The sequence below is a fragment of the Lycium ferocissimum genome, chromosome 7 (assembly GCF_029784015.1).
Source record: "Lycium ferocissimum isolate CSIRO_LF1 chromosome 7, AGI_CSIRO_Lferr_CH_V1, whole genome shotgun sequence".
Classification (NCBI taxonomy): Eukaryota; Viridiplantae; Streptophyta; class Magnoliopsida; order Solanales; family Solanaceae; genus Lycium; species Lycium ferocissimum.
The window spans coordinates 42,435,237-42,460,734 of record NC_081348.1 but is presented as its reverse complement, the minus strand read 5'-3'; the positions used below and the strand labels follow the sequence as shown (position 1 = coordinate 42,460,734).

The 25,498-nt window shown below is 34.9% G+C and overlaps 4 protein-coding genes across 4 annotated transcripts; 3 read left to right on the top strand and 1 right to left on the bottom strand.

The window, feature by feature from the left end:
* The first annotated feature begins 835 nt into the window (after positions 1 to 835).
* Positions 836 to 8,831, top strand: LOC132065176 (translation initiation factor IF3-1, mitochondrial). The gene is made up of 8 exons (XM_059458438.1): positions 836 to 1,120; positions 1,488 to 1,578; positions 3,092 to 3,159; positions 4,430 to 4,525; positions 5,443 to 5,499; positions 6,063 to 6,131; positions 7,290 to 7,358; positions 7,493 to 8,831. Exons 1-8 carry the CDS (start codon positions 920 to 922, stop codon positions 8,375 to 8,377), a joined length of 1,536 nt encoding a protein of 511 aa, XP_059314421.1. The 5' UTR covers positions 836 to 919; the 3' UTR covers positions 8,378 to 8,831.
* A 1,016-nt stretch (positions 8,832 to 9,847) lies between these two features.
* On the top strand, positions 9,848 to 15,149 carry LOC132065175 (probable 26S proteasome non-ATPase regulatory subunit 3). Its single transcript, XM_059458436.1, has 8 exons — positions 9,848 to 10,043; positions 10,832 to 11,022; positions 11,926 to 12,063; positions 12,158 to 12,294; positions 12,424 to 12,478; positions 12,565 to 12,675; positions 13,038 to 13,277; positions 14,377 to 15,149. Exons 1-8 carry the CDS (start codon positions 9,965 to 9,967, stop codon positions 14,887 to 14,889), a joined length of 1,464 nt encoding a protein of 487 aa, XP_059314419.1. The 5' UTR covers positions 9,848 to 9,964; the 3' UTR covers positions 14,890 to 15,149.
* An 893-nt stretch (positions 15,150 to 16,042) lies between these two features.
* On the top strand, positions 16,043 to 19,841 carry LOC132065174 (probable 26S proteasome non-ATPase regulatory subunit 3). Its single transcript, XM_059458435.1, has 9 exons — positions 16,043 to 16,558; positions 16,954 to 17,144; positions 17,632 to 17,640; positions 17,702 to 17,827; positions 17,926 to 18,059; positions 18,130 to 18,184; positions 18,273 to 18,383; positions 18,549 to 18,788; positions 19,255 to 19,841. Exons 1-9 carry the CDS (start codon positions 16,405 to 16,407, stop codon positions 19,693 to 19,695), a joined length of 1,461 nt encoding a protein of 486 aa, XP_059314418.1. The 5' UTR covers positions 16,043 to 16,404; the 3' UTR covers positions 19,696 to 19,841.
* Positions 19,842 to 20,161: 320 nt separating this feature from the next.
* LOC132065173 (uncharacterized) lies at positions 20,162 to 23,971 on the bottom strand. Its single transcript, XM_059458434.1, has 5 exons — positions 23,791 to 23,971; positions 23,608 to 23,704; positions 22,366 to 22,444; positions 21,926 to 22,007; positions 20,162 to 20,594 (listed from the first exon to the last, which is right to left on the bottom strand). The coding sequence occupies exons 1-5, from the start codon at positions 23,821 to 23,823 to the stop codon at positions 20,454 to 20,456; spliced, it is 432 nt and encodes a 143-aa protein (XP_059314417.1). The 5' UTR covers positions 23,824 to 23,971; the 3' UTR covers positions 20,162 to 20,453.
* Between the last annotated feature and the right edge of the window lie 1,527 nt (positions 23,972 to 25,498).

The window sequence follows — 25,498 nt, the reverse complement described above, 5'->3', positions numbered from 1 at the left end:
TCCAGCATATGTATATAAAATGTATAATTCTTGTATATAAAGTGTATATATAATTCCAACATATGCATATGTCTAAACCGCCTTTCGTGCTTGCTACAATGGTTTTTTTTTTTTTTTTTAGAATTTACTTAAGTTTAGGGCACTTACCAAACTCAGGTGCACCCCCAAGATTTTTTGCATTAATGTGTAAAAGAAAGTCATATTCACCTAGGAGAGAGAGGCCCATTAAGCCCAAAACTGAAATTCAGATTAGTTTGGCGAAGGCCCAACTAGAAGCCCAAAATTTTCCTTAAGAAATTGCACGGTTTCCCTTCAAATGGGCCTATCTTTATTTTTTTTTTTCAAATGAGCCTGTCTTTAATTTTTTTCTTTCAAAATCAAACTTATGCCTAGCGATAAGTTAGGCATAAATTCTTTAAGGGTCGGAGAATAAGTTGTGGGATATTATGGTGTAAAAATATAAACTTATGCCACGCAAAAAGTTGTTTATCTTGAAGCGAAAAAATTAAAGACGAAGCACAAAATAGGGAGGGAAAATGCAAATGACCCTTCAGATGTATTGATTGAAGAAACTGTTTACATTTTACCTTTAAATGGGCTGGTCTTTAATCTTTATCCTTCAAATGTCCAATCTTTATATTTTGTTATGCCGAGTGGGTCATAAATTCATTTAAGGCCACGGGACATAACTTATGGGGTATTATGATGTGAAAATATAAATTGTTTGTTGTAAGGGCCATAAATTAAAGAGCAGTACAAAATAATAGGAAAAGTGGAAATGACCCGAATTGATTTGAGAAGGCCCAACTAGAAGCCCAAAATAGTTCGGATTCTCCAGCATAACCCGATTCACCAATCGGAGCAATATTTCTCCACCTTCCAATGGCAATGTTTAGGGACTAGGGCTCACACAACAACAATGGCGTTTTGGTATAGAGTGAACAACTCCAAAATCAAAACCCTATCAATTCACCTAAAAAGATGCTATTTCCAATGCAATGTTTCCAATTCACTCATTGCCGGTGCTTCACCTCGAATTCTCAGTAACTCTGACTTAACTATCCCGAAAAGTCCCTTCGAATATACACAAAGTGTTAGGTGTTTCGCTGCACCTGTACAGGTAACTAATCAGTTAAGATCACGTTGTTATTTTATGTCCATTGATACCGTTGAAAATTGCTTTCAGTTACTGCAGTAATTTTTTTTTAATGTTATAAGTTTTTTAGGTTTTAGGATGAATATAATTTTTGAATTTTAAATTTCTATTGGATAGATTAGTATGTTGAGATGTTTTAGTTCTTTTGAATATTAAATTATGCAGATTTTTTGTTTTAAGTTGGCTATTTAAAGCCCTCCTATGCTTAATAAAAATATTTAGAGACATTTTCAATCAATACTTTCAACCTTTTTGATGTACTATCTTTTAAAAGACCAACAGATAGGAACACGAATGTTGCGTGTAGTGATTAGTGTAATTGATTTTGCAGGCAAAGACGAGGAAAGAAGAGAAGGATACGAGTGGTCCCAGATTGAATCGCGAAATCACCGCAGATATTGTTAGGCTTGTCGTTGATGAAGGTGATTTTATTATGAACTTCATCTGTTCTCTTTTCTTTGTTGTTGTTGTTGTTGTTGTTGTTTTCTATTTGTTTTATGAAGAAGGAAGGTCGAATTTTGTGAGGTTTTTATGAAGCAAGATGCTAAGTTCGTGGAGTATTGTAATACAATATATATTGTGCTTAATGTTGAGGGAAAGACATGATTTTTGTGGAATTTGACTTCAAATTTTAGTAGGGTTGTCATATCAGATATAATCTCGAGAAACAGCTCTATTTTGTGGTGAACTTCAGCTCTTCCTTTTTCTTTGTCATTGTTGTTGTTGTTTTCTATCTGTTTTATGAAGAAGGAAGGTCGAATTTTTATGAAGCAAGGCGCTAAGTTTGTCGTAGTATTGTAGTACAGTACATTGTGCTTAATGTTGAGAAAAGACATGATTTTTGTGGAACTTCCAAATTTTGAAACGGTTGTCATATAAGATGTAATTTTGAGAAATAGCTTTCTTTGAAAAAAACTCAAATTGCTAATTAAATAGTCAAAGTTGTTTGGGGTGTGAATATGTTACCAGCATATCCATAATTAGGATACTCATTTTGGCATGTTATGACTTACAGTTGCTTAATGAACAGGATGTCTTGTGTGATTGTGAATAAAGGAAGGTAGAATCTCTTGATCACTTGTTTGTTGTAGAGAGTATAATGCTTAATGGAACAGATTCAAAAGAAACACTTTAGTTGCTTTATTTACCTAACTGCCATGGCTGAAAACATAGGAAAGCATTTTACCATAGAACCAAGAAATCAGCAAGAGTTTGGTGCTGGGTTAACATGTGCAGTAGGTTGAAAGATTAATGAACATTTGAACAATTCTTTATGCGTCATAGTAAATATTAAAATGTGTTGTAGAATTGCTGGATGCTCTAACACATAACAAGCATTAGATCTAGTATAAAACATTGTTGCTTTTGAAATACTGGAGCAAGCCTAGGACTACATTCATCAAGTTTGAGATACTCTATGCGTGAAGTCTCGGAATTATAAAAACAGTAATCATATGAATCTGAAATTTATCTGTAAAACCGAATCTTGAAGTGATTGAAATGGGACTTCGTCGAAGTAAAACTCAATTCTATTCTAACCTATTTAAAGAATCAATTCCGAGCTTCACATAAAACTCAGCATATTTTTGCTTTGCCTAGACTTCATGTCGACAGCATTATGACCTAGTTACCTGAAAACATGCATAATATGTTTATGGCCTTTTCGTTGTACACTTTTCCTCTATTACTCTGTGTTAAATTCTGTTTAAAAAATAAAATAAGTAAAAGATTTGGTTTTGAATTTTTGTTCCTTAATACGTAAAATGAGAAGTAACGTGGGAGTTTTATGCTATTGATTTAAGCCAAGCAGTTGGCATTTTTCAAACTGTTATACCCTGTCTCAGAATTCAGTGTGTATTAATTGCTATTATATGACACTGTTTTTGTTCCTTTCCTATTATTTCCTTTCAGCTCTCATTCTTTGCATTTTTGCAGGTCATCGCGTAGTGTCAATACGTGAAGCTTGGGAACTTGCAAAAAGTCTCAACCTTGATTTGGTGGAGGTAAAGAAATGTCAATCATGAGGCTTACTTACAGTAACAGGAGCGATACTAGGAAAACATACTAGGATAAACTAACACAAGTGTCAAATTAGTGCTTATTATAACACAACAACACAATGAGGAAAATAAACTTACTCACTGAATATCTTTTCTGGTTCATAAGCAGCGATTGAAATGATTGAGCAAGTCTGTCATATTGATCTTGCTCGTTTCTTGTTGATAGGACAGTTGCTTCCTGTATCATTCTTCCCATTCCTGACTGATCTGCACTCTTCATTCATGTCTTGTATTGTATGCTTAATTCTGATTTCACCTCAAAGCAGCTCAATATGCAATTAAGTGGCGCTAACAAGAAAATACCATAAAGAACTGATTTTATCAATCTGGTGGATCTTATTTTGGTTAGTTGTCAACTCATCTGCAATAGACACTAAAACCTCCATGATTTGAAAATTCATATTAATTCGATTCTGTTGCAATTTTGGGGTCTTCTACATAGGCCGTGGGCAAAATGTGACTGAAATCTGTTCATGGACCGAATAAGAGGATCGCTCAGAGAAGATCCTAGCGTAAAGACGTCTAGTTTGTAGAAAAACAAAAGGCTTATTGTTGTTGGAAGAAATGTATACCAAGATATTTTCTTGGCTTTCTCGCTACTACGAGAAGATTATATTGAAAAGGTAGTCTTATTACACAAGCCCTTTAAAGTAGTTTTACAACCAATTTTAAGTACTATTGATATATGTGAAGATTAGGTGTTTGAATATCAAGTGCGGCATTTTTGGCTACTGAAACTTGAGAAATCAGGATAATGAGGATGTACCTACGTCCATTACTGGAAGTTTATACTTCTCCCGATATCTTCTGGCAAGACAAGAAAGCAAATGTGAAGAAGTGAAAGTGAATTAATCAAATTTTCATAAATATTCTTTACTATATGCCGAATGGGAGGTCAATTAGGGAAAAATAAAGCTTGTTTCTTTAGTCCAGATTGAAGATATTTCGAATGTGAAATATCTCTCTAATGTTACAACTTCTCTTGCCAAATCATATGCCTGGACCTTATCTTCGGAAAAAATGGCGTTGCTGATCCATTTTTCTGCGATTTTCTGTACCCGTCTTCGCTCCCGCTTTTAACTTCAATCGAACATTTATAGGGAAGGAAGAAGGGACGGGGTAAAGTATGGTTATCCCGATAAGGCAGAACCGCTTAATAATATGTGGTTCCATCTGGATGTTGTATTCTAATTTGGGTTTTGTGATGTTGCAGGTGTCACGAAATGCCAAACCACCTGTCTGCAAAATTATGGATTACCACAAAGAACAATATCAACAACAATTAAAGGACAGTGCTAAAAAAAGCAAGGCACGCTCTCCCTTCATAATGCCTGTGTTTTGGCGGTGTTGCTAGCGTCAGTTAATTGGTGAATTATGCTGTATCTGTTTCAATCATTAGCTTTAACATCATATGAATGTGGTATTGATGGTGAAGTTAAAATTGTTTAAGTTTGAAAGCTTATCAAGTCTAGTTGAAGGTCGACTTTGGAAAAGTCTGATGGAGTCGAGCTCAATGAAGCTACCTCCATTATTTTGGTTCAAGCTAATTCTTTAAAATCAAGTGACCTCAAGAATTGAAGCTTGGATCCGCTTGTCAGATACTTGGTCTTTAATGATGATATTCATACTTGATGTATGCTTATATTTAGAAAAAGCAGGTGTATTAGCAAATTTAATGGTAAAATCTCTCCCGATCACATAGAAACTGAACTTGAAAGTCCTTGGTATTCTTACTGTGGCAACTTTGGCTAGTTAAAATTATGTATGGGCTGTCTACTGGAAGCTGCAGTGTTAACATATTCTGGATATTTTTTTAAGGTCACATAAGTCTCTCAGATGTGGAACTGCATCCACGATGTTGAAAATCTGATATGCATGATTAAAACTGTAAAAAATGATCAGAACAAATAATAGTAGTTCTTATATATCAAAATAGAATAATACGATAGTAGTTCTTAACCTCTGGATGTCAAAGACCCATGTCCAACTGTCAATTTATACTGACTTTTTACAGAGTAACCTCCTACAGTCGTATGCATAAATGGTTTTTCCTTTCCAATGTTTTGGCAGTGTTTTGTTTGCCTTGAGATAATAAGCAAGAATCAAATAAAACTGGTATGCGTAAAATTCAGATGTAAAGGGACACTGTGTAGTGGTTAGCAATCTTTTTGCATCTGTTTTAATTAATTGTCTTCAGTACTTGATTTTTCTTGTAATATTTTGCAGTCTGAGTTAACTTTGAAGAAGGGAGATTGTAAAGAAGTCCGGTTTGTCGGTAAAATTGTAAGTCTCTTGCTTGTTTTCCTCTTTTTATATCATTCCCATGACCTATCTTGATTTTTCAGATCCAGTTCCTTGCGCATGACTATACTACAATAGGACTAAGACTTTTGTCAAACTTTGCACAAAAATTTGGTATTTTTATATCAGTGGAGTTCTTATGACTACTTTTGATGGTGTTTTTCTAAAAAATGAGATGCCAGATTCTTGAAGGAGCGTATGATAGTCTTCTGTTAGGTAGACCGGAGTTTATATTTCCTTCATCAAAAAAAGACCGGAGTGTGTATTTCTTATCAGGTTTCATATTGTGAATCAGATGGCTTTTTTTTTTTTTTTTTTTTTTTTTTTTTTTTTTTTGGTTGTTGTTGTACGGACTATTTGCCAAAGACTAAGTGATTGGTTCTGGGTAGCTGTTTACTTGAATAGAAGAAACTTAAAAAGGATACCACCTTTTGAGGAAAATAAAACCATGGAAGCATACCACATAATTGAAAATTGTTTGAGATTTTGCAGTTCTTAGTTTTACGATGCCTTGAAACTAAATGTGGGATATCTCTCTAATGCAGGAAAAGAAAGACTTGCAAATTAAAGCAGATACAGTTAAACGAATGATGGAGCGTGGCTATCGAGTGAAGGTACTTGCTTAGCCTTTAATCCGCCCCCCCCCCCAACCCCCCCAACCCCCCCCCAAAAAAAAAAAACACACACACACAGAGGAAACAAGCCTCGCAATGTTGTGTTTGTTTGGCTGCACCTATATTCAGTTTGTTTTGTTGCATCATGTCATCTTCTGTTTTAGGAAAACCTTGCGAATAAAAGAGGGTCAGAGGGTGTGTTTTTTTTTTTTTTTTTTTTTTGGGGGGGCCCCCAGGGCTTTGGTCTAACAGTAAAAGTGCAATATGTGATGTGTGGGTTATGTGCAAATCACGAGTTCAAACCCTGCCACTGACAAAACACAAACAAAAGCCTGATATTTAAGTGGAGAAGGGTAGAGGGACGACCCATTATCCACTCCACTGACACTCAGGGATTTCTTGGTTATCAAATAACATAAAATGGTCTCTATGTTGAACGGTCAATTTTAAGTCATAAAAGAAGGACAAGGGAGGAAAATAGCTCCTCATTTTCACTCATGTGCTTCAACGTGTTCTTAGTGGTTCAAAAAGGTGGATGATCTAATTTAATTGATTAGGTAAAAGTTTGAATGTAATCAATTGCTTAAATTTGCTAGACGAGATTGAAATTTGAAGACCATTACATGCTACAAGATGTCCTTTTTTGTGCATGTCATAGAGCATTTACAACTTTTAAGGTTGACAGGCTGGATTGGCAATACATGCATTTGAATTTTGCTGAGTTTAATTCAATCTTCTTGCATACATTTCTTGGATTTTTCTGAAACATATTAACGCCGCTTTTAGGTAGGATGCTGGTTTTCACTACTTTTTTGTATTTGTTATTTTCTGTGACAATCATTATGGATCTGAGTCGGTCCGCTGTTACATGCAACTTGGATGGGTCTTCTGCTGTTTACCCGAAGCTTGGCTTCAAGGAAGTTCAATAAATTTGCCTTTGTTACTTATGAGAAATCTAAACCAGCTTTGGACAGGGTATTTTACTAGCAACGTCATGTCTTTTCAAATGTAAAATTGATTTCTTGAGGATGTATTGTCTGCAGTGTTTTTGCTAAAGCAGATAATGTTGATTGCAAGAGAATGTATATTTGGGTTCTCCATTTATCAAATGCAACCATACTTATATAATCAATTATGATCTTTTATGTTCCTGAACAGTGTACAGCCATGTCCATGGGCAATGAAGGAGAGGATTTGGGAGCAGTGCTATCGCGTTTCTCTCCTCTGGTATGATATACTGGTTTTCATCAAAAGATATAGTGTTATTCTGTTTGTAGCATCCTGTGCGATGCTATTGTCAATTGGTGTTTTGTTATTTTGCTCTCATGTCCTGTGCATGCGATGGATGCTGTTTTGTTTAGATTGAAGATGTTGCCTATATTGAAAGTGGACCAAGAGTGGAGAAAAAGCAGGCATATATTGTTGTCAGGCATGTTAAGTTTGGTCCATCAAAGAAAGGCTCGGGAAAGAAAGCGTCAAAGGAATACAAGACTGCCAGCTCTGCAGAGGATGCTGATTCAGTAGCACCTGAAAGTTCTTTACAATTGAATCAAAATTGTGATGCTGCTGAATCTAGAGTTGAAAGTGATGATGATAGCTGTCTGGAAGAAACGACTGATGAAGATGACGCCACACTCCGTTCTGCAAATGTTTCTTCAGATTTTGCACATGATTCTTCTCGAACTGGAGCAGCTGTGCCTTTGTCTGGAGGGCATAGTAGTTTCAGAAGAGAATCAGGAAACACGTTGCAGGGTCCGTCAGGGGAAGAAAATAGGTATAGAAGAGACCCAATAAACACACCCATACATACCAAATCAGTTCCTAGTAACACGCCAGGTTCGAGGAGCACAAAGATAGGGGACACCCTATCTGATATAGGAAGGCAACTACCACAGGATAGGAGCACCTTATCACATACTAGAGACCATGGATCTCAGTTCCTGAGGAAGTCTCCTCTTAATGTGTCTCCTGAGCAACATCCTTCTCATTCTAGTGGTCGAAGTTCTCCATCCTCTGGTTTTGGTATTTTTAGCTCTCCACAAGCAGATAGGACTCCAGGCAATGAGAACAATGTTGCTACACAAAATAGGTACAAGAAAAGTGAGCAGTTTAATTCTGGAAGGAATTCTAATGCTTCAGATCCTAGAAGACCTGATCTTGGTAGGCGAGAAGGTCAAGGGAAATACCCGATCTTTAGTGACAGCTCGAACGTGAAGCCAAACCACAACTCGGAAACTCAACGCTAAGTTGCAGAAATGATATCATGTGCTTCCAAATTTAGTTTCTACATTTTGAGCAGAGCAAATAATCTGATTTACACATTTTATATTGAGGGGATGCATCTGATCTACAGTACATCTTAGGCCGACTTGCTCTTTTATCATGTCAGCCGCATCCTCATTTAGTTGATTTTGATAGTCCAGAAGTGTCTGGTACAGCATTCATTCTTCTGAATATTCGGGATTTCTTAGTGATATATTGAGGTGCGGAGGCAGAGAGTGTGTGGGGGTTGGAATAAAAAGCTGTGTTTTGTTGTGTCCAAATAACACTTATAGGAGCTGATTTGAGTACAGTGGACATCGGGGCCTTAGAACTGGTGCTGCATGCTGCAGTCTCATCAATTTGTTTGTACTTCGATATGTTAACGTTATGTGTAATGTCTATTGATATCTCTATTAGATGGAAATATATTTCTTCTTATTCTTCGAGAGCAATGAAACAATACTTTAATTACCAAAAAGAATGAAACAATACTTCCTCTGTTTCAAATTAGCTGTATTACTTTTAGTTTTCCCCTTAGTTGTCCACCCTTCTGATGAAGAAGTTAAAAAGTATTTTATCTCAATACATGATTCAGGAACAATTCTTTTGATAGTGTAAATTTTCTTATACTCTCATATTTATGCTATTTAAAGGATTTTTTTTCCCACTCCTTTTGATAAGTTAGATGATTTCATGGACGAGTTTCTTAAACTTTTGCATTTTTTCAGCAAATAAGAAAGCGGTTAGAATCCAACAATATTTGAGCATTGACATAAATTAGAGAAAAATCCCACATCCCAGAAATTAGGTTCGCTTGTTTATTTCTCATATTAAATAATCTTTTTAGCACTTTTTACAAAATTTTACATGGCTCTTGTTCATATAGATTGCTCAAAATTAAAAGCATAGACCGAATGTCGGAAAGAAAAGAAGATCCTAAGAAACATTGTTTTTAACTGCACTATTACCTCATTTTCGCCAATATAAATTTTTCTGAAATCTATATCATGCCCTATATGTATTGGTGTCACCCAAATAATTGTAATTTTCTTATGCACTTATTGGTATAAAAAGGAACGGTAATTATATCTCTATTTCCCATACAATTAAAGAGTTATGACAAAAATGCAAAACACAAGCTATCAATGATTATAAATATGTTTGTCTAGTAAAAAAACAAAAACAAAAAAAAGAATATTTATCTAAATTATCATTTATCTCTCACTACAACGTCTCATTTGATTACCATTTCATTGATTAGAGCAGCAAGAGTGAAGCTGGAAAAAGTTAGTCAAAACTTCTTAAATTTTAGTAATTATTTTAAATATCTTAAAACAAACTCAATTTATTAAAACAGCAAATAATATGTGTCTACAGTATTATTTAGTTATATTTTATCTTTTCACTATACACATTCAAGCGTAAGCAGCAAGAAATATACAGCAAAAAAATATAAACAGAGCATGGGCAAAATTGTCAAAAGGAGCATTAGCAGTGTGTGAGGTTTATCAGTGCATCGCCTCTTTGAGAAAGCTGAATTCAACCCATTTGTTAAGAGAGTTTCTTCAGCGATGACTCAAGACGTAGAGATGAAGGAGCAAGCTCCTCTTTCTAATTCCGTTACATCCACTGCCCCTTCTGTCTTGCACCGTAAGTTCTAATATCGATCTAACTTCTTCTTTTTATCTTTTCGGTATGCTTATTTTTACTTTATATTTCTCGGTTTTCGATTTCATAGTGATATCAATATTAGGGTTTTTAACAAATAGTCATCTTTATTACTCAACTTTTAGGTTTTTTCGACTGGAAATTTCTAGGTTTTCGATTTGATAGATCAATGTTAGTTCAATCTCAATACACCGCTCCTTAAAATCGATGTGTAATTTATATTATATGGTTTAATCGACCAAGTTCTTAGGGTATGGTTATTTTTACTGGATATTTCTGGGTTTTCGATTTTTATAGATCAATCTTAGGGCTTTTTAAGGAATTGGTATCTATATTACTGAACTTTTGGGTATTTTTCTATCTTGGTTGTAGGGTTTTTTGTGGGTGGCAATTTGATAGATCAGGGTTTAGTTTTTGAAGTAATAGTCATCCTTAGACTGAGAAAATTTGGGGTATATTTAGTCGATGTTTGGCCATAGATTTCAAATATATTTCACTTTATTTTGGAATTTATGAAGCTGGAGTTGTATTTGGTTATATACTTTATACAAATGAGAGAATAGAGCACTTCATTTGGAATTTGTGAAGATGGAGTTGGAAAATAGGTTTGGAGCGCTTTTCCAAATTTGGAATCCAGCTTCAAATTGGATTTGGAAATTTTATAACCAAACACTGTCTATTTTTTAAATAAAGTGAAAAATTATTCCGGAAAAAAGTGAAAAATTCTCCTGGACAGACGGGTCCTTAGCCCTTTTTGGTTGTTTTCTCAGATTTGAAGGAGATAGCATCCTTGATTGAGACTGGGGCATATGCTCGTGAGGTGCGAAGGATTTCGAGAGCTGTGAGACTGACTATGGTACTGAGGAAGAAGCTAAAGGCTTCTTCAATATCTGCTTTCCTCAATTATGTTCTAGTGCCTGGATCCGAGGTGCATTCCAGGCTATCTTCCTTCTTACCCAAGGTAATGTAGTTATGTGGTACACACAGATTTGGTCCTCCTGGCCATGTTTTTATGACTTTCCTGTATCGACCAATTTTATGTTGTATATTATCCTAAATTGAATTCTTATGCAAGATGTGTATGTCCTTAGAAATGTAAGAGAACCTCTAGTGCTAAAGAACCTTAAATTATTGAACTTACCCCTAGAGAATTAAGTTGTAAAGGCCCCAAATTATTGAGTGATGGAATGAAACAAGCTCATTTTAAGCAAAATGGATATTGAGGCTTTATTTGGAAGACCCCAACTAGTTTGGGATCGAGGCCTATTAGTGGTAATTATTGTATCTCTTATGCACCATTAGTCACCATAGCACTTGTGGAACTTACTTGAAGCTTTGTCTAGAAGGTTGATAGAATAATTGTTACTCCCTCTGTCCCAATTTATGTGGCACTTCTCGTTGTTTGAGATTCAAACTAAGTAAACTTTGACCGATATTTTAAGATTATTTTTCATCATATTGACATGAGAAGAATTACAACTTATACTACTTTTCATATAGTTTTTGAACATCTAAATTCTATTAAAATATTGAGTTGAACTAATCCAATTTAGCTTCAAAGATTAGTCAAATTGACTCTCGCGAAGCAAAAAGTGCAACATAAATTGGGACTGGGACGGAGAGAGTAGTACATTAGAAGCAAATTCCCTTCGTTAAGCCCGCATTTAAATTGCTTATAAAAAATAATTATATGCACTTAACTTTCATTTGCGCTCACGAAGTTCAGGATTCTCTTAGTTTTTCTCCCCTTAGCAGCAATTGCACAAGTACAGGAGCTTCTGACGAAAAACCTCTCCAATAGTGTCTAGTGGTGTGTGCATAGTTACGGGTGGTTTTTGCTTTACAAATGGTTTCTTTCTTACAGGAAGATGAGCATGATATGGAAGTTGATACTGCAACCTCTGGAACTCCGGTGCCGGTCAAGCATCCTTTGCCAGAGCTTGAGATCTATTGCTACTTACTTGTCTTGATATTCTTAATTGATCAGAAGAAATACAGCGAGGTGGGGTAAATTTCTGTGTTGTATGTCAAATTGCCTTTTTCATGTTAAGTTTGTGCTTTATGGGAACTACAATCTATTGCTGGTTCTTTTTCAGGCTAAGGCATGCTCCTCAGCAAGTATCGCTCGTCTAAAAACTGTCAACAGGAGGACTGTTGATGTACTAGCTTCTAGGCTTTACTTCTACTACTCCTTATGTTATGAACTTACTGGCGATCTTTCCGAAATTAGAGGGTGAGTTTCAGTTCTGTATGGTTCAAGCTTGCATGCAACATCTATGCCATGTTATGATAAAAATAGTTTTTACCCTTCTTTTTGACTTTTCTAATCCTGTCTCTGATTAAACCATTAATTTACCAACAGTAATCTCCTTGCATTGCACCGGATTGCAACATTGCGCCACGATGAGTTGGGTCAGGTTTGTCATATATCGAGGAGTTCTTAAGTGTCTTTCTGTTTTAGATATGTTGTTTAGAGTACTTGATATTATTGTTTTGGGTGCAGGAAACACTTCTCAATCTGCTGCTGAGGAATTATCTTCACTACAACTTATACGATCAAGCAGAGAAATTGAGGTCAAAGGCCCCCCGTTTTGAAGCTCATTCAAATCAGCAGGCAATTCTCGACACACTTACCACCTCTTTGTGCTCATCTGTTTTTAGATCCACTATAGGCTTTCGCCCCTTTAAATGTTCCTTTCACTCTTGCTGATACGTGATCCACCATGGTGTTACATAGTTTAGATAGTGCTGATTGCTTTGCAGATCGATATCAGTATCTTTCATCTTTGTGATCAGTGCAAGGATTCATATCCAAGTTTTAGACTTCCGTGGCAGCTTGATATTAGTAGTTCCTATTAGTGCACTTGCACTTTTCAATTTTAATTTCTCTAATTTGCTCAAAGAATTTGTCTAGAATGCTTATTCTTGCAAATTGATCCTCATTCACCACCGTCCTTTCTTTCTCGTATCCTCCAGTTCTGCAGGTACCTCTTTTACCTTGGAAAGATCAGGACAATCCAGCTGGAGTACACTGATGCCAAAGAATCTCTTCTTCAAGCTGCTCGTAAAGCTCCTCAAGCTGCTCTTGGTTTCCGAGTTCAATGCAACAAATGGGCTATTATTGTCCGGTTGTTGCTTGGAGAGATCCCCGAAAGGACTGTCTTTATGCAGAAAGGCATGGAGAAAGCATTAAGGCCATACTTTGAGCTGACAAATGTACGTATTACATTATTAGCCTTTAGAAATTCTTTGAGATCACTTTATCAAAGTTGACTTTCTTGAAGTAATTCATTTTATTGACCACAAAAAGAGTAGCTCAAGATTTCTTTGCGTTCTTCTTGGTTTACCCATCGCACGTTATTTAGAAGCAGACTCGGGAGTACATCTGATTTGATATGTATCTATCACAATATGTAGCATATTGCAGAAAACTTTGTAGTATCATTCAGTGCATTGTTTGTAGCATGAATCAAGTCCAATGAAAGCATATGCTTATAAGATTTTATTAACTTGCTTAATATAATTGAGACATGTATATGAACCTTTTGTATAGAAGATTGGGTTTCTTCTGTAGGGAACCATATTTTGGTGTAGGTTCTCTACATCTTTTGGGTATATAGGGCTTTCCCTATTGTTAATAAAATTATTTGCCTTATCAAAAATTATGAACCATCACAACACAGGTTTGGTGCGGAGAAGATTGACTTAACTTTTTTTTTTTTTTTTACCTGAAGAATCAGTGTTCCGTATGTCATAGGGGTAACAAGGGATGACTCGTTGTGGTCTATACTTGTGGTGTAGGAAGAACATTGTATTGGATATGAACTCTATAGTAGATCTTTTGCATTCCTTTAACATATAGAAGGAAATTGTCTAGTTTGTACTCTTTCTTGCACCTTTTTGGTACTGTTTAATGAAATCTATCACTCCCTCCTTTTCAATTTGTTTGTTTTACTTTCCTTTTTAGTCTGTTTAAAAAAGAACGCCACTTTCTATCTATAGTAACTCTTTACACTCAACATCTTACATGGCATATCTAACACCACAAGATTCAAATGGCATTTTAATACATTACACACATCTTTAGTTTAAGACCACAAGATTCAAAAGTCTTCTTTATTTTCTTAAACTCCGCGCGGAGTCAAACTAAGACAAACAAATTGAAACGGAGGGAGTACCTTTTTCATCCAAAGGGGGTGATTCATAGTTGGTGGTGCTTCTGCTTAGGTGTCAGGACGGCAGCCCCTTCCCTGGCTCTTTTTTCCTGGATCCCCTATCAAATCCTGAATTGCATGTATGATTATTGGTTTTTCAGGCTGTTCGCATAGGAGATCTGGAGTTATTTAAGAATGTTGCAGAGAAGTTCTCCAGCACTTTCACTTCAGATCGAACCAGCAATTTGATTGTGAGACTGCGGCATAATGTCATTAGGACTGGGCTACGTAACATCAGCATCTCATACTCTCGGATCTCACTGGTTGATGTTGCTAAAAAACTGCGGTTGGATTCTCCAAACCCTGTTGCTGATGCTGAGAGTATCGTGTCCAAAGCAATTCGAGATGGTGCAATTGATGCTACGTTGGATCATGCTAATGGATGGATGGTGTCAAAGGAGACCGGTGACATATACTCTACAAATGAGCCTCAAATTGCTTTTAACTCAAGAATTGCTTTCTGTCTTAATATGCACAATGAGGCTGTCCGTGCTCTTCGATTTCCTCCAAACTCCCACAAGGAGAAAGAAAGTGCTGAGAAGAGGAGAGAGAGACAACAACAAGAACAAGAGCTTGCTAAACACATAGCTGAAGAGGATGATGATGATTTCTGAGAGTTTAATATCAGCAGCATCATCAGATGCACGAGGATGATGCCTTTTAAAGATTTCCCTACCATTCGAAATTTGGATATTCAACTTTGTCCTTGGTTTAAACAAATATCTCTATTTGCAAATTATCTCTTGGCCTTCTAGATTCTGAGACTAGGTTTCTTGATTAATGTGTTACTGTTTTAGTAAAAATATTACTGCTGGATACTGCCCTCATTTGTTTCTCTCCAAGTACTTGTTTATCCATTTACTTTTGGGAAAAATTGCTATCCTTTGATTTTTCAAGTTAGGTACTAGAATTTTTTTTCATGTCTTTGCTCTTATTAGAATAAAAATTTCCTTAATGTCTGTCATGGAAGACAAACGAGTTCATTCATAAAGAATGGTGGATGTGTAGTATGAAAGTCAACTAATCATTCTATTTCAAAAAGAATAGTAGATTTTGTTGGGAGGTAGCATACACCAGTGAAATTAGTTGAAGTTATAGGGAAAAGAAAGAAAGGTTGGTCCTGCAAAATGAGAGTCAGAATTAATTGCCAATGTAAATTGGGATATTAATTTCTTATTTTTAAATATTCCATCCGTTTCAATTTATGTGAATCTATTTCATTTTTAGTTCGTGTTAAAGAGAGTGAATCCCTTTCATATTTGAAAAAAATTTACCTTTATGCAATGATTTATAGCTACGCGAAATATATGCATCTTATTTTATATCACAAGTCCAAAAGTTTTTTTTTTTTTGTTAAGCTTTGTACCCAGTCAAATAGGTTTACATAAATTAAAACGGTGGGAGTATAATTTACATGTTTATTAAAATATTGTAAAAGAAAGCTATGAGTCACCATTTTTTTTTTTTTTTGGTGTGTGTGTTAAAAAAAACTAAAACTTAATTTAGAAATGAAATCAATAAGAAAGTATAAAACTTCATAGATGAAAATAAAAGATCATGAAGCCATGCGCTGTCTCATTGCTTGGCCAAAAGGAAAGCGATTTCTTCATTCTCAATCAACGAATTTCAAGCTCAGCTCATCTCCCGCTTTCTCATTTTCCATGGATTAAATATTCTCTTATACTTGCTGCCAAAGCAAGTCATCGAACTATTCTAATTATGATCGAAAATAATAAGTCGTCATACAAAATAGATAAATCAGACGACAAACGAAAAATATATATCAAAGGGAACAAAAGAATTGGATGTAAGGAAATATAAAAGAGAGTAGAAAAACATCAAAATAATAAATAATCTTACAAAATTCACTCTTAAAAAGTTTCCCAAAGAGACTGCTTAATTTGGATGCTACCAAAAAGGAAAGGATTTCAATTTACAGGAGAACATGTTCTTCCAATAACCAAAAATAAAAAAATAAGGAGGACTTATACTTTCCTTTTTAGAAGGAGCACAAAAAACAGTAAATGTAATGTCCTTTCTTTTTACCTTTTCCATTTCATAATTTTTTTTCCTATGGAGTATATAACTAGTTCACTTTTCAGTATCTGACAACATCCTGTACTTCAACCATGGAACTTTTAGTTGTTATCTCTGTTTTCTATATTTCAATGGTTATTGTTTTGATTTCTCAGGTTTTCTTTAAAATGAATAGAGAAATTAAGATTGGAGATCAATCAACTCCTTCTGTATATGACTGCTCAGTTGATCCTTCTGTTTTGCAAGGTATGCTCTTGTTTCTTCGTACATGCATAAATGTTCATGTTAAACATGTGTATGTAAACATTTGATACGATTATAGATACCGTTCCACATGGATATGTTTGTTTAGAATTTAGATAACTGAGAAATCTCCGAGGATCAGCTGGCGTACTGTCAAAACTTGATTCTCCACTTAAATACTGGGATTTTGTATGCAGTATGGGCTCTTACCAATAGACCAAAGCCCGGGGGGATTCCACGTGGATATGTTAAAACATGAAGTATTCATATACCATAGATTCAAGTAAATACCTTTCTGTTGTATATTTCTGTTTATATGTACTTTCTTCATCCTGGTGCTTCGAATTTGAATTTTGGTAGTTCAAATTTTACATTTCTAACAATCATTTTGAAACTAGATTTGAAGGAGATAGCAGCACTGATTAAGAGTGGAGCGTATAATAGTGAAGTAAGGAAGATATATAGGGCTATGAGATTGACCATGAAACTCAGGAGGAAACTGAAGGGTCCAATACTATCTGCTTTTCTGATTTATGCTCTTGGCCCTGGTTCTGAGGTCCATGTGCGGGTATCTTCATACATGTCACAGGTAAATTCATAGTCAAATGGCAACTTGAATGTTGAGCTTGAAAATATAACAGTTTTATCCACCATTTTCTACATGTGTCTTTTATGTATTCGCTTTGGTGAATAACTCTGTTACAAGAGTGATCATGATAAATTTTCAGTTGGGAGCCATTGTTTGCGATTAATTAGGAGACATTTTGTTATGTTTTACAACAGCTCTTTTCACCAAGGAATTGGGAGTCACCGGTTTTACATCTGTAGATCTTTTGACATGCAACCATCTGTTTATTTGTTTATCTTTGTACACGATGTAATCAATGTTCAGAGGATTCAGAAGTCAATCTTTTGTTTGTCTTGTTCTTTGGAATCTAAACCAGTGCACCAATTTCATGTGTTGGTATTGTTAATGTGATAGGACATAGGATAATTATTTATCTGGTGATGTACATCAATTAGTCATCTTATAGTTGAAAATTATAAATTATGGTGGGATACCTATATAGTTATAGGACATGCACGTGTATATATACTATCAATATGCAGTATCTGCTCTCTGAGTTCTTATATTGCTTACAACAGGACAACCAAGTTGATGTGGAAATGTCTGAAACTGAAGCCCATTCAAAAAGTCTGGTGCCTGAGCTTGAAATTTATTGCTACTTGCTTGTTCTAATATTTCTGATTGACCAGAAGAAATACAATGAGGTGAGGCAAATGGGATGTGTCGTTTAAGCAGTCTCACTTTTGTAAGGACATTTCTACTTAAACTTCATGGAATTACTGAGCATTCATTTTACCTTCAGGCTAAGGCTTGTTCCTCGGAAAGCATCACTCGTCTAAAAAGTATGAATAGTACAACTGCTGTTCTTGCATCAAGACTCTACTTCTACTATTCTTTAAGTTATGAACTTGCTGGTGATCTTGCTGAAATCCGAGGGTAAGTTTGTTTGTTTTTTTGGTCTATTACTACTGTCTTTTATCTAATAGGAACTCTTCCTTACTAACAGTAACTTGCTTGCGTTGTACCGGAGTGCAACTCTACGCCATAATAAGTTGAGTCAGGTTTGTGAGATATTGCATAATGTCTTTGGTGTTTGTTCTATACTGAAATTTGTTATAGCTTACAGCTAGTTATGAAATGATACCACAGGAAACACTTCTTAATCTGTTACTGCGAAATTACCTTCACTACAACTTGTATGATCAAGCAGAAAAATTTCGTTCAAAGGCCCACCAAGTCGAAGCTCTTTCTAACCAACAGGTATGCTGTCTAAACCAACTTGTCTAGGGGCTCATGTATTGTTTAAAAATTTTTACACTATCAATATATTTCCAGGTTGCTAATCTCACTTCTTGTAAATGGATCGATGTCTTAATTTCTGTGAACTGTCCGCAATGACTTTTTTTTTTTTTTTTTTTTTAACAGTTTTGCAGATACCTTTTCTACCAGGGTAAGATAAAGACAATTCAGTTAGAGTACACAGATGCCAAAGATTCTCTTCTGCAAGCAGCCCAGAAAGGTCCAATGTCTGCAGTTGGTTTCCAAATACAATGCAATAAGTGGGTTATTATAGTCCACTTATTGCTTGGAGAGATCCCTGAGAGGACTATTTTTACACAGAAAAGAATGGAGAAAGCATTGAGACCATACTTGGAGCTGACAAATGTGAGTATGGAATGATCAAACTTTGAAAATTTGGTAGGGCAGTATATTTTCAGCTTACAATTACAAAATGAAACGCTTAGAGCTATAAGCTGAAAAAATACTCCAAACCAGAAAATCAGTTTGTGACATTTCGCCTAATGTGGCACATTGATGTGTTAGGTAATGGACTGTTGTCTCCTTATATGGTCTTGGACAATTCTCACATCACGAGTTAGTCTCTTAGTTAGGCCCGAGTCATTTTCTTTTTACATTATATCATAGTCAGACTCATCCCTATTCTCGGCTTACTCAGTGTTGGGCTCCCATTTTATGTTGTTCACGCTCCAGATATCCAGCTTGGGCGAGGCGGGAGAGAGGGTTTTGTTAATAGTCTCACATTAGTTGACGGAATAAGTTGTCTCGTTATATAGCCTTGAACAATTCTCACCTCATAAGATTCTGAGCTTTATAATATTTGTCTTTGCAGGCTATTCGTATTGGAGATCTACAGTTATTTAGAACAGTAGCTGAGAAATTTTCCAGCACTTTTAGCCAAGACAGAACAAATAACTTGGTTATCAGGGTCAGGCAAAATGTCATTAGGACAGGGCTCAGAAACATCAGCACCTCGTACTCTCGTATTTCACTGGCTGACATTGCCAAGAAACTAAACTTGGATTTTGAAAATCCAGTTGATGATGCTGAGAACATTGTAGCCAAAGCAATTCGAGATGGTGCAATTGATGCCACATTGGACCATGCCAATGGATGGTTGGTATCAAAGGCAAATGGAGATGTTTACTCCACAAATGAGCCTCAACTTGCTTTTGACCCAAGAATTGCCTTCTGTCTTAATATGCACAATGAGGCTGTCCTTGCATTTCGATTTCCAGAAAATTTGAGAAATAAAGGAAGTGTAGCAACGTAGAGAGAGGCTTTTAATAAAACCAAATCTTGTAGGATTATCACATGGATTTAAGTTACATACACTTATACAATATCAATGCAATTTAACTTGATATAGCATGTTATTATTCTATTTTCTAAGTCATCATATCATCTTGCTATGAAAAATAACCAAGGTTGTCGATCACTTAAATCTGATAGTATCAAAAATTTACACATTGTCAACGCACATAACTTATACTTCATCATTCTAAATTTCCAGTAACCGATTAACCTCATGTTTCACATTTTATTTCCTGAAAGAATTTCAGTCGAAATAATATGTACTCAACGTGTTGCCAACAATATTAAGTCTTTCTGCACTAGTATAATCTCATTTTTGTTAAGATGAGGGAAAAAATTGGATAAGAAGAGATTATGAAACTGCTGGTATCAAGCGTTCTCCTACGAGCCTGAGCAGAATATTAGAGTAACTGTTTATGATGGAGTTATGGAAAATATCTTCTATTGAACAAACACAACTGTCTTGCAAGTACATATGACTACTCAATAAAACCAGTAATTACCTAATCCACACTATAGTTCAGTAAATCTTAAAATCAATAAAACGGAATACACGGATGTACTTATCTATTTTGGTTACTATCATGCGAAGTAGCAAATCTGACGAATACCCTTCAGCTAGTTTGCAAAAATATGCTAATTCATCCTTATTTTGTTCATCGGCTTGGGGTAGAGGTACACTGGAGTGCCTTGCAAAATGACTTTGAAAGCAGTCATTCAACTAGCTGAACTCAAACCAAAGGATTTGACGATAGTGCTAACCCTTTCAGCGAAAGTTCTGGATGTTATCTTTTTGCCAGGAACGTGAAATGGATTCGACACAGCATCAACATATGCGGCGTGAAATTTCCTGAAAAACTGTTTTCACCAAAAGAAAAAAATAATTAAGCAATCTGCTATGCTAAAGGCTAACTACACATACATCATACTGTAGAACATCTTAAACATAATGTGCTTCAACAGTATTTCTTGGACATATAGCCATTGGTATCATTCAAACGATGTTTTCTCATTTCCCTATGTCCCGGTTTTCCTGTAGAGGGAATATTAACCAAATTGGTGGATAAATCATAAAATTATCTCGTTTACAGTTGTTCATTTATTATGATGATGGTGCCTTTGTGTTTTACACTGGGAAACTGTGTGTCCGTTCTCTGTGCCATAAAATACATTAATGTGGTTTTATGTACTAGGAACTGCATTAGTGTTTTTTACAGTGGAAAACTGATCCTTTGGCAAATTGCAAACTGGTATAGCTGTTTGTGCAACATATCACAGTAGCAAACCTGGGACACTAGATTGTCTTAACAGTTCAGACATAAATAAACTTTGGTTCTACAATCGGTAATGTTTTCCTAAGTGCACTGATTTGTAAGAATGTGATAACAACAATAATCTATCAATGCTTCACTCTGTTTAACATAGGAGTTATGCCTTTACTCTTTACATGAAAGTTTGCCAATTTAAGGAAATAGCTACTGTTTAGATGAAGACATGTTAACAACACACCATGATAAACGAAAGTTATCCTAATAAACCACAAAGGAGACTCAGCGAAATTATAGTTTCTATTCCATTTCACGATATCAGGTAAAACAGGCTCTGACTTCTTTCGCAACAGACACATATACAGATCACTTGATTTTAGAGAACAAGATTGAACGGCCTCAAGCGACAAAGAGTGGAATAATGCAAACAATGATAATATCTGAGTAGCTCGTCAAAGAGTTACCAACAACAAATTGTGTGAAAGAGACAAATCATCAAACGTAACAAGATGCGTGCCTCTTTTTTTTTTTTTTTTTTTTAAAGCAAGGTGCATGCTAAAGGATCTCAGACACAAGAGGAGTCTAATTGTCCATGTTTTAACTGTCTGTTTTGCAGAATATACCAAAATGGGTCGACACATAGTTTTCAGATATTCATTTTCTGTCATAAGCACTAAAGAAGACAAAAGGCTTCCAAGAACTTTGTATTCCTAAATACAAATCATTTCAGAACCCAAGTCAGAAAGAAGATGAATAATTTTACTTCTTTCAGATTTTTGTCAACCTCAAATCACTACATTTATTACTTTATATAAAAAATGCATTATGCTTCAATAGTAGCAGATATGTTGGTTTTGAACAGGGAAAGAGGAAGCAAATCAACCAATGCAAGAGCAAAACAAGGAGAGAATTAGCACTTACATTTCTCACATCGGCATCTCGAACATCAAGATCTGTTGTGACCAATATGAGTTTCACTTTTGTATTAGTCAAATAACCATACCTGTAAACATATTATCAGTTATATAATAGCACATGGGGAAAGACAGGGTTAAATGTCGATGATCTTATATATTCACAAAGGCTATGTTAAGTAGACTCTGGTACTATGGTTCATATTCAGTGCATCTACAGTTACTCATTCGGTATGGGCTACATCCATTTCTAAGCAAGTTTTTTGGCGTATTTTAAAAGATCAATCTGAAGCAGCTACACCATGCCATACCCATTTTATGCAGATATATTAATGAAAATCAAGAGTTAATATAACATGGCTCAAAAATCATAGCACCAATTCCACCAATCACCAAAAGAAAAGTTTCTCTATGAAGAAAAATTAAGCACAAGTAAGTATTACTCACACTTTGTAGTTTTCAGTTGGATATAGCAGGCCAAGAAATGTCTCGTTCAGAGTGGGGCTGGATTTTTTTGGATTGTTCACTGCAATAGACAACAGATGAATTGTCAAAAAGAAACCAGATGCTAACCAAATTTTGATATCAAGATATGTTAATTACGCAAAATCCTCAGGAAAAGAATAAATGGCTAGAAAATATACAAGTCCATAAAGTACAATCAAGTGATAAGAACTCTGTAACACAATCCATTCTCCACGATTTCTGAGTAAAACCTCTTTTTCCTATTAAAGAGCAAATCTGTCCAAGAAAAACAGGATGTCTGATAGGTCAAGTAGTAGCTAGTGGAACGGTCAGTCAGTAGTTGTTTGACTGTCCAATTTTTATCTGGTAACCTAAGACTTTAGTCATGAAGCCGTAGTAGGTCAGGATCATGATTATGTTTACAATTAACAGCTCCATCTGCAGCAGCTTCCTTTTAGTTTCCACATAATACAACACAAGAATCAAATCTAACAAGAAAAGTCTCTGCTGCCATTCAGTAATTTAAAGATCTAATAGTGTGGTCCATTAACTAGATTAAAATGTGGAGACTATCTAAGAATAGTCCCCAGCTGCTATTCACTGTCCAAGTATTTTGATTTTTTCTTACCGACTTAGTAATTGGAGTATCGGACTTGACGTTTGACAAAATGGTACCATCTTTTTCCCTTTCTTTTTGATAAGTAAAAAGGATGTATTATATGGAGAAGGCCTTCCAACTCATATGCTACTTTTCAATATTTTCTTTTTTCCACAGCAATCACACCTTATAGGACTATTCAAGAAGGAAAGTTTCCTGATTATGTTTTCTGTTTCTGCAATTCAATTGCATTTCACCAGAGATAATCAAATAAAAATTTTTAGCTTCACAAAAGCATATACCTAAATCATTCTACCCTATTCTGACTCATATGTTATTGAAAGTAGTTGGCTTTACAATCTAAGGAAGAATCTCCTAAATGAACAAACAAATCAGCTATGACTGGCTCTAACTATGCACATTTTGCCCCAAAAAACCCTAATAATGATTTCCAAATCGACACAAACCATAGGCAGAATTCAAGTGTAAATTATTTCATTGCTAAATTAAGTTGTTTTCTTATAGCTAAAATCAAGTAGTGCAAAATTTGAAGGAGTCAGATCAAGTGATACTATAAGTGTAAGCTAGATCAGCAAATTATATAATTGGGAGAAATAGAAACAAACCTCGTTCATCGACAACATCAAGGGAGCAATGGACAATGTGATGAAGTTTTAGGGCATCATCTGCTTCAGTGAAACTCTGTATGTAAAGCGGATTGTTCTGTCCATCCCAATCACAAAAATGAAAATGTCAACAATAATATGTCTAATTCAGTTGTTGAAAGAAAAAACGGAGAGTTGGAGTACCTGGTGACCGACGACGGCAACGCAAACGATCATCTTCGATCAAGAAATTTACAGCTCTACAAATCTGCTAATTCAACAAACAAAAAGATATTAGTCCTCCTCTTTTTCTTTAACAACGATTTCAGTGTTAATTATTTATCTATGACGTCATAAGTATTTAACCGGAAAAGAAGAAATTTCACAGGGACAAAAAGCTACTGTTAGTCCTCCTGTTTTCCTTTAACAAGGATTCGTCATAAATATTTAACACTTCTGTTTTTTGAAAAATCATTTTGTTTTTCTTAAACCACGGTTTTATTTAAATACTTTAATTTTTTAGCCTCTTAGGTAATTCAAAGGTAACCACGTTAATTTATTTTTTGATAATTGAAGAGTGACACGAAAAATTGAATTTAAGCTTTCATAAGCTAAAGGTTTTTCCTAAAAATAAAAAATGAAATTCCAGAAGTCACATAGCATAATAATAAGATTGCTAGTACTCTTAGCAAAATAAAATAAAAAATAAAAAAGATTGCCAATACTTTTTCTATTTCAGTTTGTTTGTCTTAATTTGACTCACTATGGTTGTTTCTTGCAATTATTATGCACGTAACAACTCCCTTGCTAGGGGTCATTTAGTTCACAGACTAATTTATTCCGTAATTGTAGTCCTGAAATTATAATTACGGGACTAATTTATTCCACCAAGGAGGTTGGACAAAATATTCTCAAGTTTAATGGGATTAGTTTGGGTATTCAGAATAGCATGAGATAAGATTTATATTGTGTTTGGTTGTCAGTTTAAATTTATATCGTCAATCAAACTCCGTACAAATTTTATCTCATATTTAATCCTGAATATCCCATCTTATCCCGCTTACCAAACTAGCCCTAAAAGTAATAGTGTTTTTATTTTCTTGATTTCTTCCTCATATTTTCCTATTTTAGTTTTTGGAGTCATCTTGCTCAAACAAGTGGTGTCCCAATAAGTCAACAACATGTTTTGGAACAATTTAAGTGCCAAATTATTTTTGGCAAAACAAATTTATTACTTTTAGACGGAGAGGAGCCAAACTTAAATTTGAAAATGTTTTTATTTTTACTTTTCATCTATCAATTCCGTAATGTGCGTTGTTTTTACTAGATTTGTCATCATAAGAGAATAGCTTTGTTATTTTTGGATTTTGGAATTTGTCATCATAAGAGAATAGCTTTGTTATTTTTGAATTATCTTTCATTCATTCTGCTACTATTACTAGAATAGCAATGTTCGTCATAATTGTAGTTAGTTGATTTTCCTCATAAATAAGTTAAAAACTCAAAAACATAAGATTGAAACTCAACTTTTCATTAGATTTTACATCAAAAAAATAAAAGGGTAATATGGAGGAATCTTATAATTGAATCAAATATTTCAAAGTAAGGAGAAAAATAAGTAAATTATTTATAAATCAACAATATGTGTGGACCTTGAATTAATCAAAACCAAGCAAACTATTTGATTCACCACTACGTTAAATAATATACTTAACTTGTTGAGGGAAATGGATTTTGTAACAAAATTGGCTTGCTTCTTCCAATCTTTTAAGAAAAGTATTATACTTTTTTCAGCAAGAGAGATATTCTAACTGGACATAAAAATACTAATAGCACAATCAGAATATGTCAACAGAAAAAAGGATAAAATTTATTATAAACAAATAAATCAAATATAAATGAGTCGTTTGGT

Excerpts from the sequence above, each read along its gene's own strand:
- LOC132065176 (XM_059458438.1), top strand. The coding sequence starts at position 920 with ATGGCGTTTTGGTATAGAGTGAACAACTCCAAAATCAAAACCCTATCA. Across the intron at positions 4,526-5,442 it reads ACAGTGCTAAAAAAAGCAAG|TCTGAGTTAACTTTGAAGAA; the intron begins GCACGCTCTCCC and ends AATATTTTGCAG. Across the intron at positions 6,132-7,289 it reads AGCGTGGCTATCGAGTGAAG|TGTACAGCCATGTCCATGGG; the intron begins GTACTTGCTTAG and ends GTTCCTGAACAG.
- LOC132065175 (XM_059458436.1), top strand. The coding sequence starts at position 9,965 with ATGACTCAAGACGTAGAGATGAAGGAGCAAGCTCCTCTTTCTAATTCC. Across the intron at positions 10,044-10,831 it reads TGCCCCTTCTGTCTTGCACC|ATTTGAAGGAGATAGCATCC; the intron begins GTAAGTTCTAAT and ends TTGTTTTCTCAG. Across the intron at positions 12,064-12,157 it reads ATCAGAAGAAATACAGCGAG|GCTAAGGCATGCTCCTCAGC; the intron begins GTGGGGTAAATT and ends GTTCTTTTTCAG.
- LOC132065174 (XM_059458435.1), top strand. The coding sequence starts at position 16,405 with ATGGAACTTTTAGTTGTTATCTCTGTTTTCTATATTTCAATGGTTATT. Across the intron at positions 17,828-17,925 it reads ACCAGAAGAAATACAATGAG|GCTAAGGCTTGTTCCTCGGA; the intron begins GTGAGGCAAATG and ends TTTTACCTTCAG. Across the intron at positions 18,384-18,548 it reads AAGCTCTTTCTAACCAACAG|TTTTGCAGATACCTTTTCTA; the intron begins GTATGCTGTCTA and ends TTTTTTTAACAG.
- LOC132065173 (XM_059458434.1), bottom strand. The coding sequence starts at position 23,823 with ATGATCGTTTGCGTTGCCGTCGTCGGTCACCAG. Across the intron at positions 22,445-23,607 it reads TGATGTTGTCGATGAACGAG|TGAACAATCCAAAAAAATCC; the intron begins GTTTGTTTCTAT and ends TGTCTATTGCAG. Across the intron at positions 22,008-22,365 it reads CCAACTGAAAACTACAAAGT|GTATGGTTATTTGACTAATA; the intron begins GTGAGTAATACT and ends ATATGTTTACAG.